Here is a 12270-nt window from a genome sequence, read left to right as displayed (position 1 = left end):
AAGAAAAGTAAAACCTTTTTAAATATCCTTTTAAGATAAAGAGTTATGTTTATGTTCATTGTAACCTTTTCGGATAAAATAAAAAAATTTAAGATTAATAATCTTTTAATTAATTTTTTTAAATTAAAAAATTAATAAAGTAAAAAGTAACATTTTTAATATCTATAAATCTCAATAACAATAAGAGGCAGACAAATTCAATGGATTAACGGATTAACCTCTCCACTATCTTTTCTCTTTCCTTGATCATTGTGCTCGCGTCACACATAAACCCTGAAAGAAACCCTAATTTCAGCCAAAATAAAAAAATTTCCCTAATTTCTATAACCATCCCCAATTCCTCCACCTCTTCTTCCTTCTCGGTCGAAGAACGCCAGAAGCTCTTCAATGGCGGAGCAGGACCACCCTCCGTTCCCCGAAACTTTCCTCTATGAAACCCTTAGTCCCATCTCTTTCTCGGCCGCCGCCGACGACGACGACAACAACAACAACGAGTCCTACTCTGTCTTCCGCAATGAGATATCCCTCTCTGAAATTCCATCCACCATTCCAGGTTCCGCTACTATCGATTTCTTCTCTCTCGACGTCGCCGAAGAGACCTGCGATCGGGACTCTCTCCCGCCGCCGATCGTCGTGGCGGAGGAGCCCAAGACGCCAGCACTCGCACCCGAGCCGAAGCTCGAGAGCAGTTGGTTTCGCGGAAACTGCAAGTTCAGGAGCCCCATGCTTCAACTGCATAAAGGTATCGGATTGATTGGGATTTTGAAGCACCAATCCATGCTGCGAAAGAATATCTATTTTGCTGTGTTAGATTCTTACTTAGTATTTGGATTTTTTTTATGTTGGTTTCAAAACAGTTAGTTTTCAGAGGAGGAAAAAGGGCGGGGCCGGGGAGGAGTTTTTATTTGAATTGTAACTTAACTAAGCATGCCATGTTTTAATGTGTTTTTGAATTTGTTTACTTTATGATTGAATATCAAAAAAATTATATTCAAATATTAGTTTTTCCCAATTTGTTTGGGGGTTGGGGGAGGCGTTATGGTTCACTATTTATCAGGATGATGGTTTTTGTAATATGTCCGGTTATGCTTGATATGTGCAGAGATAGTTGATTTTTGTGAGTTTTTGTCTCCAACATCTGAAGAGAAAGCTGCACGGGACACGGCAATAGAATCTGTGTTCGATGTTATAAAGCATATATGGCCCCATTGCCAGGTAATCATTTAGTAATTCTATCGCTTTGGTCTTGTTGTTGTTGTTGTACTGAGTTTTAATGTGGTTATAATTTATATGGCTTTCAGGTAGAAGTCTTTGGATCTTATAGGACTGGGCTGTATCTTCCGACTAGTGATATTGATGTAAGTCTTGTTGCTACCCCAATGTGGATCTATATTAATTAATAAGTTGGTGTGCGAGTAGTTTATTGATACCATTGTTATGAAATTTCTAAGTCCAGTTCATCAAATCCTTAAACTACAGGTTGTGATTTTGAAGTCAGGCTTGCCAAATCCACAGCTTGGCTTGAATGCACTTTCTAGAGCATTGTCACAAAGGAGCATGGCTAAAAAGATACAGGTCTACTCAGATTAGTTAAATAGTGATTGATGCCAAGAAACAAATAAATATTTTTTTCCCAAAATGATGTGACATTTTGTGTTTGCATTTTCTGTAGGTGATTGGAAAGGCTCGTGTACCAATTATTAAATTTGTTGAAAAGAAAAGTGGGCTTGCATTTGATGTAAGGTATTATGTTCTTCCGTTGGACTTTGAGTTTTAAAATTTGTTGATAGAGTTTATTTTCTTTATTTTTTCTTGGTTATGATATAATTATAATTTTATTGAGGATCTATGTGTCTAGTTTGTGAACACCTCATCATATATGCTGTTGGATATATAGTTTAATTTGCATGTCTTTTGCATTTGCTATTCTTCTTGATTTTTGTTTCCATCTTTGCATACAATGATTTCTAGTGTCCTACTTATGGAAAAAAACTACGGAGTAAGGAGGTGACATGATGGTTTCTATTGCCTAAATTTTGGGTAGGAATATTTCATAGGTGCTACAGACAAAGAATACCTATTAGTTATTTAGCCACATACACGTAACTTAACTTTTAACTGCTAAGTGATAATGGACTACTCATATCGCTGTTTTTTAATGTGCTTCCTTGTTATTTATTTACTTATATAGATGCATGGTTTGTGGTTTATGCCTAGTGTTTGTTTTGGATTGCCATGTTTTGTTTCAGTTTTGACCTTGACAATGGACCCAAAGCTGCCGAGTATATTCAGGTATGTTTTATTATTTCCTGCTATTTGATTTCAAGATATATTTTTTAATTTCAATTCTAGATAGCAGGGTTTATGTTGTTAGTATTTAACCTTTTAATCCATATTGACTATAGAGTATGCATTTTAATATTGACTCCTACAAGTTAACTTGTATGTGGTACATGGCATACATTTGTTTCTTCATTTTTATTAAACTATTAGGTAATATAGTTCATTTTTTTCTTGGTTTGGGCATTACAAAATCTTTTCGATGAATATATTGTATTAGCTTGGGCACTCAAGTGTGGAATGTAAGCCCTTGTGGCCAATATGTCCCTGTTTCTGCACTGTAATCTTAGAATATTAACGAATAACAAAGCCTTTGAAAGTAATTTCCATTTGGTCTTACAGGAGGCGGCTTTCAAAATTCTAAAATTCCACCTACCTGTAGTCTTCCACACACACACACACACACACAGAGATATAGAACATAAAAAAAGGGATGAAACAAAGAAGCAGATAACTTTTTCTGGAAGTTGAACATTCTGTTTGGATTGAACATGATGTATGTTCTTTGTCATGGTTGAATGCTTACATTTGCAGGAGGCAGTGGCTAGGTGGCCCCCACTTCGGCCATTATGTTTGATCTTGAAAGTGTTTTTGCAACAGAGAGAGCTAAATGAGGTGAGTTTTTCTTGTCAACTATGTTTCTTCGTCGTAATTTTTTAACAATCTGATCCCAGTCTACTTAATTGAAAGATTCTTATGAAGTATGCAGGTATATTCTGGTGGTATTGGTTCTTATGCCCTCCTTGCCATGCTGATGGCAATGCTGCGGGTCAGTGATTCTTAAATGTACTTTAACTGTTCATTTTTTGTGGATTCTTGTTTTTTCCCCTCTCCATCTCCAGTGCATTTTGATTAGTAAAACTTAAAAGCATTTATTTTCCAATGGCATGCTCTGAATCTATGACTATTGTATGTTTTAGAATCTACGCGAGACTCAAGCTTCTGCCGAGCACAATTTAGGGGTCCTTTTGGTGCGTACTTCTGATCAACAGTTCTGCTGCTGCTTCTGCTTCTGTTCCCTCTCTTTTTTTGTTTGGTTTGCCTGGCAGTTAGTGGGCTGACTGACATGTTATTTATTATCTATTTTTGTCCTCTACTTCTAGTTGTAATATTTTTAAAAAGAACTTGTGCTCTACTCTTATTTCTTACCTTTATTTTGACGTCTCCCTTTTTGGAATTTTTTGGCATTTAAGAAGTATATCAAATTTTCCATTATGATATTGTTTGTTCCTTTTTTCCTCCATACTTAGGTGCATTTTTTCGATTTCTATGGACGCAAGTTGAACACTACAGATGTTGGTGTGGCTTGTAATGGGGCAGGAATCTTTTTTTCGAAGAGTAGTAAGGGGTAATGAAAAGGAGCATGAATATGTTTGTGAATAAATGCTATTTTTAACTGCGCTATATGTTGTTTTGAAGTTATTAATTTCTCCCCTTTTTGTGTTTCCAAGGTTCTTAAACAAAGGACGGCCGTTTCTTATTGGCATTGAGGATCCACAGGTTTCTCTCAAAGATATAGATTTTACTTTGAAATTTAATATTTTCTGATGGCTGATCAAGGAAAGCAAGAAATTAAGGGCGTGTTTGTTACATTTTCATTTCAAGATTTGTGAAGTAAACTATGAACACAATAAAATGTTTTCTGCTTTCACTTCATGTTTTCACTTTTTCCTTCAATAATTCTAAAGTAGAAAATACTGAAAATGAAAACACAAACTAGAAAGACCCTAGATTTTCTTAACATGGTGCTTTCAAAATTTTCCTCCAGCATATTTTCAGAGCCATTTCAGTGTTTTTTAGAATATTTACAGAATCTATCATCTCTTCCTATAATAGAGGGGTTGGCTTTTGGTTACTTTCTTTTGGTGTCTCCTCACTCAATTTAATAATTTTTTAAGTCTGCTAATGATTTTTTTTTTTAATTTGTATTTTAACTAAAAAATTCCATGAAGAGGTTTCAAATAGAGCAGTTATATTTCAGTCACAAATACCTCTTAACCAATTTTCTAGTTGTCTTATTTATTCTAAATAATTATATATATTACATATTCCAAATTTATTAATATATTAATACACTAAGTGCCTTTTGGGATGCTAGTATGTATGAGCATGCCTACAAATGGAGAGTTTGAAAATTGGAAACTGAAGATTATCTAAGCAGAGATTATCAATATGCCGATAATTTATTTTTTTATTTTTTTTTTGGAGAGCAGAGATTATTTAGCAGTTGTATATTGACTTGTATAAATCTCTGTACTCTGCATTTTTAGCTGCAAATTACTTGCAATGTCTTTCTAGTATGCAAATTCATACATAACAAAAATGGATTGACACATTTAGTGTATCCTGAGACGTAAATTATTATCATAAGTGTAGGTGATTGACTGGAATTTTTATGCTGTCTAAATTAGGCACCGGAGAACGACATTGGAAAGAACTCCTTCAATTATTTCCAGGTTTGTTTGTTCTCTCTTAGTAAATGTTGTTTTGTATGAGTTTTTAACTTTTTATTGAAGTGTTCTTCTCCTAAGCCCTGAAGTTTGGAGAAACCAATGCAAAAAGTGTTTTCTTTATAAATGTCACGAAGTCTTTGAAATTCATTTCTAGCATAGGGAAGTTGTCATATTCTGCAAATCAGTTCATGAATTTCATATTTCTGGAAGCTGTAATTGCAGAAGAATTATATAATCCATGAGCAAGACCTTTTATTCATTCAGACATAAAAAGTTTTTAGGGCATCATATATTGTATCCTTTTTTGTGCACGTTAGCTTATAGCTTATTTGCCCCACTGGTGGGAGAACTGCATGATTCATTGTGCAATTGTTCAAAAGTTTTAAATGATTGCTAAAGTCTTGTGTTTGCTTTGTCCTGTTTCCTATTGGGCTAGAAGGGTCATCTGCATGAAAGTGAGGCTGACACAATTATATTTTTTCTTTCCACAGATTAGATCCGCATTTTCAATGGCTTACACAACTTTGACAAACACCAAGACCATCATGAACCTGGGGCCCAGCAGGAGCATTCTTGGTACTATAATTAGACCGGACTCCGTGTTGCTGGAGCGCAAAGGAGGGTTTAATGGGGATGTGACTTTCGATAGCTTGCTTCCTGGTGCCGGTGAGCCTTTGGAGGAACAATATGGAGAGCAAGATATGTTATACAATTGGCAGTTCGATTATGAAGAAGAACCGCTGCCACGGGGCAATGATGATGGTGCAGAGCCTAGCACCCGCTCTTCAACAAGGAAGAGGAAATCGTCATCTAAGGAGAAATCAAGTAAGAAGGTCAAGGAAAACGGAGAGTATAAAAAGGTCAGGAATGAGGAGAGTGGCTCGAGGAAAGAGAATGGTGATCTAAAGAAGCATAGGAGAAAACAATGGTGACAATCATTACTTAGGCAAGAGGCAAGTTGGGGTAGGTTTCTTGAAGTGTGAAAAATCACTAGAAGATGTCCAAAGGTGTTCCATTATAATTGCTGTGGAGGGTTATCTTCACTGTATCGTGATCACTTATTTTATATATAAATCGATGTTAAGAGTTGTCTTATTCCCCAATTTTGTTAGAGCAGAAACGCGAGAATAGAAGAGAAGTAGAGAACATGTTTAATTGTCAAAATAGGAATGCAATGATTTAGCTGATATTGATAGTGTTGCCTTGCTTGTCTTTCCGTCTTTCGCATGCTCCCGTTACAATTGGTTAAACAACTGATCCAAGTTCTGTTTAGTATAAGCTTGAGTCAAAAAGTGTTGGGGATTACGTATGATTCAACTGCTGCTATACAACGTTGACTAAAGTGAAGGCAGTTTTGTGTGATTTCTCCTTGATAGGAGAAATTAGCGGGGTTCGTTATCCGATGAAATTTTCACTTTTAAATAATTTTTCTCTCATATTTTCTTTTCGTCCCACTTATAAAATAAATAGTGAGAGATCACATTTTACCTTCTAAAGTAAAATTTAAAATTTAGAAAATCGAAATTTAATAAACAAATATATAACCATTTATATGTTTTGTTTGAGCATTTTATATTTTTGGAACCCGTAATTTTATGACTAAAATGTCTAAAAAATAATTTAGCGCAAGACAAAAAAAATCTGTAAAATTTAAGATTCAAGTCTAAAAAAGATTATTATATGAAAAGACATTTTAAAAATATAATTATTTATATGTCTCTTAATTTATTAATTTAACTTTTTAAAATAAATATTTAGATTTTGTTAAGTAGACAATAACTTTTGTGAACAATGTGAACAATGAACTCTAGAATTGGCCTAATAAAGTAAAAAGATACTCCACTACCAAATTATTCTCTAAACCCTAACATTAAGATAACTATCCGCATACCTAATGAATTGGGGTGTGTTTGGCAAACACGTTGAGGAGGAGAGAAGTGAAAATTTATAGTCCAAAATAATACTAAATTAAAGAGTACTAATAGTACTAGAAAAATTATAGAATATTTTCTTTTTGTTTGATATTATAAAATTTATAGTACTCTCTTTCATTTTTTTTATTGTATTTATTTTATTTATATGATAAATATTTTTTATATTATTTTTGTTAGTATTCTGATTTTGCATACATATAAAAAAATTATTTAAATTGATGTCTCTTTTAGTAATTTTTTATCTAAAAGTGATTTTGAGTAGTATAATCCAAACAATATTTGTTTTACTATAATCAATTTTGATATAAAGATCGCCAAATATAAATCAGTTAACCCAAACTTACTTTTCATCAAAATCAATTTTATGCAAACTCCCGTTTGCAAACTGCAATCCAAACACACACTTAAACATCCACCCATTGTTAATTGTGTATGAATAAATCGAATCAAAAGAAATAATCATCCAATTAGAAATAATAAACATCCAACATATTCATTATTCATATTATTTAGTATTCTCCTTGTCTACCTATATTTTTTTTAAATAATTTTATGATATTATAATACAATAAAATCAGGCACAATAAAACATAAAGAGTCAGAAATGCCTGGGACCACAGCGCAACCTTTAGAATTCAGAATAGGCAGAGGAAAAGAGGATGAGAAAAGGAGAAGAAAATTTTGAGAACGTAAAAGTGAAATCCTGCTACAGTTGGAAAACATTTCAGTTGACTCAGATGATAAGGTGCAAATCCTGGCAACCACCACCACTTGGGTTTTTTATTTTTTATTTTTTATATCATGGTTGATGACTTGATGTTTTGTTAGATATTATTACCACTTAGATAGAAATTGCTTTGTACACAACATTATGAAATATATGTCAAGTTTTTTAAACTAAATAATGTGTTAATGCAGTCTCATAATTTCATATACTACGAAAAATAGGATATAACTTGTATATTGTGGTGTTCAAATAATATTACTCTAATTCTATACAAATATTATTCATTTAGTGTCTTCACTCTCACTTCTTTAAACAAAATAATGAAACCAAACTAAAAAGATGGATACCAACTGTTTTTGATGTGCTAGTAGCTTCACCAATCCCGTTTAATCTCACAGCTTAGTATTTCTTTATCATCAAGTAACTCAATAACTAATTGATTCAATTTGAACACTACCAAACTTCGGGACAAAACACTTATCTATATAACCCAGAATCATAACCATGCATATATATATCACATTTATTAAGGTTAGCACAAAAGGTATGAGGAGGTGGTGGTGGCGGCGTGACCAAGTAAACCTCCGTTTTAAAGAGAAGAACGGAGAGTGAGTCAATGGAAAAGTAGAAGAATGCGCCACCAGTGTGACTCACATAAGACCCGAAACTCGTCCCAATCACACAGTGCCACGCTGGTCCGTACATCGAATCGAACTCCTGATCAAATCCAAGAGTTGCCTTATTCGTACATATTAAGTATGAGATATATGTTGATTGAGAAAGTTTTGGGAACCAAACATCCTACGACCAACGTTGCACTTAACACTAATATAAGGTAAAAAAAAAAATTGAAATTTTTTAAAATTAAGAATGATGGTTTCAGTGGCTAAGAGAAGGGGGGGTTGAATCTTAGCCCCTTTTCTGCTTGCTAACACTTGCTGGATGGTCCCTCATCTTCATACCCAAGGGCAGCACCAATGGTTTGAGGAGTGAGTGTTATGTAAACACGCTTGACATAAGAGTGGATTGACCCACCAATCAGGCGCATGTTTGCATAAAATTCCCGGACCAGCCCCGGGTATACCAATTTCTGAATGTGAGTCAGAGGAGTCCATTTCAGAGCATCAAACAGAGACGAAAAGTTCATTCCTTTGGTGGCAAGATTTGGAAGGTTCACCAAGTAAGAGGGGCAGAGATTGCGCTGCAGAAGAACGTCTTTGTGAAATTCATAGAATGCACATGAGTGGAAGCGAGAAGGATCAAAATGTGAATGAGTTTTGTGGAATTTGTTTTTGAACTCTAGAGATTCCAGATTGGGGGGTTCGCTTGTGTCATGCAGAGCAAAGGTTTTCTGTTTCTTTTGGGAGCTTTTTGCATGAGGGGTAGTTCTTTTTGGTGGTGATGGAGGTGGAGTAGTATGTGATGTTTCTTCATCTTCTTCAACACTTGGTTGCTTGTTCTTCCCTGTCTTGCCTCTTCCTGAAGTTTTCTGAGCAATAACTTTTCGGCGCATGGTTTCGGTTTTCTTGGAGGGAGGTGACTGAGTAGAGGATGAGGTAGAATGAAAGACTACCTGATCTATGTGGTCTGCCATGAGACATGTCTGTGACTTGGTCTCGGTTTCTTCATCATCATCATCAGAATCATTCTCCAAGTCTTCCCATGTGGCCATCAGTCCTTTTTTCTTTACTCTTTTCGGCTTCTCCTCCTTCTTTAACTTGGGACAATCAGATCTGAAATGCCCCATTTCCTTGCAATTGTAACAGGTTACTTTGCTAAGGTCTTTCTTCATCTTCCTTGAGCTGCTGCCTTTGCCTTTGAGCTTCACCATTTTCCTCCTTCAACAAAACCGGTTCGGCCACAATGAGAGAGAAGAGATAACCATGCATTAACCAACATGCAATTACCTCTAGTCCTTTCTTGATCATCACCCTTCATCAATCCGAGCTCTCCATCCTTGGCTTGCTCTCCAAGATGGAATTCTGGCCCTTGATGCTTCATGATGATGATGACTTCATCTGCTTCAATCTCTGCCTTCAACCATCACTTCGCCACTCTAGCTACTTCCTGTGGTGGTTGAGCAGAATCGAAGACAAGCCATGCTTCAAGAATCTCCTCCAGCTGGCCGAATCTTCTTCTTCCATTTTGAGCATGAAAGACTCAAGATAACCTCACCAAATCTAACCACATTTGGTGAATATCTTAGCCACAGCTCATTTTTATTTTAGTATGTTTTCTTGCCATCATTGTGATGGTCTTTAGGCTTGCTTTCTCTTCATCTCGGTAGCTTACTTTTGCTTCCATGGCTGCCAATATTTTCTGAGTAAAGACCGAAGAGAGAAAGAGTTGTGAGAGAGAAGAAAGAGAAAATATTCAATGGGTTTGAACAATAATCAATGAACAAAGAGAGAGAATGTAAAAGTTAATTCAAGTTTCCCACTTCCCTTTGTTGAGTAGCGTGTAGTGTCATAATAGCTATCAAATCAATCTTCTCTCTTTTTCTTATGTTTCCAATGTATTAATTAAATTTGAAATCCTTCAAAATAATGAAGTGGAATCCGTTGGAAGCATTTAGGCATTTCATTTGCTTCATGGATTCGAATAAGGCATGGAAACATTCATCAACATTGGGCTTGGTAGCAACAATATTTGATCTTGGCCCATTAATAACATTTGCTTTCCTGATAAAATTTGGAACATGCATAAAGCAAGTGGAAAGCATGTAACCCACTTGGGCTTAGATCAGAAAATTATTTGGGCCCAAGTAACATTAAAACAGCCACATTTATTTTTGTTATTAAAACCAAGGCTGAGTGTAAATTGGGCTTAGCACAATACATTTATTTCCGGCCCATGATTAAACCTGCAGCAAAATTATAATCATCAATGTATTGAATAAAAATTCAGATCAAATAATTTTGCAATTAATTAATTTTAATAATGTTTAGTCATCACACATATTAATTTAGAGTTTTTCAAACTCATCAAAGAACATTCGAAATTTAGTTAAAAAAATATTCAAAGTCCAAAGTCAATAAAAGTTCATTTTTAGTAGATTATAAATATAATATTAGCTGATGAAATTGAGTGCTATACGCTATTACTTCCCTCCTCACATTATTCTATTTATATCTCATGATCATATACCATTAGGGTCATCACTCATAAATAAGAGAGTAGAAGAAAATAAATATTTTACATAATGCATGAAATATGCTAATATAATGGTTATGGTACGTAGTATGACTTTATTTATGTAGACCAAAAAAAATACGTATATGATGACATTATTATTCTAACACAAAATTTAGTTCAGTTCTCCAAGAATAACAATTTTTAAAAGGGGAAAATGTGAAACAAAATAGTTACCTTTTTGAGTTCTCTTGCTAAGTGTGTGTGTGTGGGCTTATTGGAAGGATGGTGGTGATGGCCATGGGTGATAAGTGATCTTGTGTAGTGAAGAGCATGTTCTTGCATGTGAAGAGGCATGTCAGAAGCTTTCAACCTCGCGTTCAAGCTTATAGCAATTGAAGCCATTCTCATCACTGTGTTATCGTTATCATGAGCGTGCATAATAGCTTTCTTCTTCTTCACCAGCTTTTCTTCTTGTTTCTTTTCTTTCTCCATGCTCGTAGAATTATTCAAGATATGTTAGAGAGGCAAAAAGAAAAAAAAAGGTGAAGTGGAGTCAAAGAAAGAAGAAGAACAGAAGTGGTTGGTGTTGCGTGTTGTCGATTTATTTGAACTTTGACCGGTTGACTGTGTCGTATTGGACTTGAATTAATATGAAGTTTTTCATGCACACACTCAGAACGTAAAAACTGACTCACTTTTAAATATCAGAGTGTATTTGGCAAAGTAGTTTGAGAGGATAAAAGTGCGTTGAAGTTCTTTGAACGCTATTTTTTTATATTTGGCAATCTTTTTCTTCTAAACGCAGAGTTGATTTTACAGCTTAAAAACGCGTTTACTGAAAGCAAAAAAATTGTTGCTTTTACGTTCACTTCAACGTGAGTTCACTTTGATGATCATTATTAGTTTTTTCCAAAAGAATTTTTATATTTGTTTCAAGTCATTTCAAATATTTTTAATTTTTTTTCAATTTTTAGTATTTTTTTATATTTTGATTTTTTATTAAATTTATTATTATAATTCTATTATAATATGAATTATTGATCTTCTTAAAAATAATAAAGTAAATAAAAAACTAACCATACTGTTACGATGGATAACCGGAGATTGATGGGATGGACTCGTTAGGCTGGCCCGATCGTTTGAAGAGGGAAGCCTTCACAGGGAATCGCGCTTCTGGGACTCCGTCCGACTTGTGAGTATGAGTGAATGGGGGGAGGTACCTGCAAAGACACTCCGATGCCTAAGTCAGCAAGGGTGTAAGCAGGTTTAGAGAGTATTGAGACTTAGAGATACCTGAGAGATGTCAGTGTATTTATAGTGGTGAACTAATAACCACCGTTGAGGTAGCTCCACCTTTTAAGGTGGGTAACCGTCCCTTTATCTTAGGGAAGTTGAAATATGGCTCCTAAAAGTGGGTTGAGAGATTTTAGAAGTAGTTATTTTAGTGTTATCTGCCAGCTAATTCTCGTTCCCGACTTCTTTAGAGTAGGTCGTGGTGGGAACCGACTTCGAGGGGAAAGTTGATATGAAATAAGGACCAATTCCTTGGATTGGGCCTTTCTTTTTAGACCTGGGCCTTAGCGTTGGGTCAGGGTATGAACAGTGCCCCTACTAGAGCCCAATTTCTTTTAAGAATTGGGGTCGAGTATTTTAACTCGGAATCGACGTGTTTTGAAAATTC

At 35.0% G+C, this 12270-nt stretch overlaps 2 protein-coding genes across 2 annotated transcripts; one reads left to right on the top strand and one right to left on the bottom strand.

Annotated features, from left to right (window-relative positions):
- LOC107613423 (non-canonical poly(A) RNA polymerase PAPD5) lies at positions 339 to 6005 on the top strand (the record flags this gene model as incomplete). Its single annotated transcript, XM_016315403.2, is given in 13 exon segments — positions 339 to 742; positions 1103 to 1215; positions 1302 to 1358; positions 1480 to 1575; positions 1673 to 1743; positions 2250 to 2292; positions 2875 to 2955; positions 3050 to 3109; positions 3261 to 3311; positions 3591 to 3688; positions 3792 to 3840; positions 4752 to 4796; positions 5285 to 6005. Coding segments are annotated over 13 exon segments (1560 nt in total). The 3' UTR covers positions 5726 to 6005.
- On the bottom strand, positions 7932 to 11284 carry LOC107610747 (dynein light chain-like). The gene is made up of 2 exons (XM_016312750.2): positions 10824 to 11284; positions 7932 to 8171 (listed from the first exon to the last, which is right to left on the bottom strand). Exons 1-2 carry the CDS (start codon positions 11079 to 11081, stop codon positions 7932 to 7934), a joined length of 498 nt encoding a protein of 165 aa, XP_016168236.1. The 5' UTR covers positions 11082 to 11284.

The sequence above is a fragment of the Arachis ipaensis genome, chromosome B08 (assembly GCF_000816755.2).
Source record: "Arachis ipaensis cultivar K30076 chromosome B08, Araip1.1, whole genome shotgun sequence".
NCBI classification, from domain to species: Eukaryota; Viridiplantae; Streptophyta; class Magnoliopsida; order Fabales; family Fabaceae; genus Arachis; species Arachis ipaensis.
This window is presented reverse-complemented; position numbering and strand designations above follow the sequence as displayed.

Bases quoted from the DNA above. Each gene is read 5' to 3' on its own strand.
- LOC107610747 (XM_016312750.2), bottom strand. From the start codon at position 11,081: ATGGAGAAAGAAAAGAAACAAGAAGAAAAGCTGGTGAAGAAGAAGAAA. The intron at 8,172-10,823 runs GTAACTATTTTG...GGATTTGATCAG, and splicing joins TAGCAAGAGAACTCAAAAAG to GAGTTCGATTCGATGTACGG.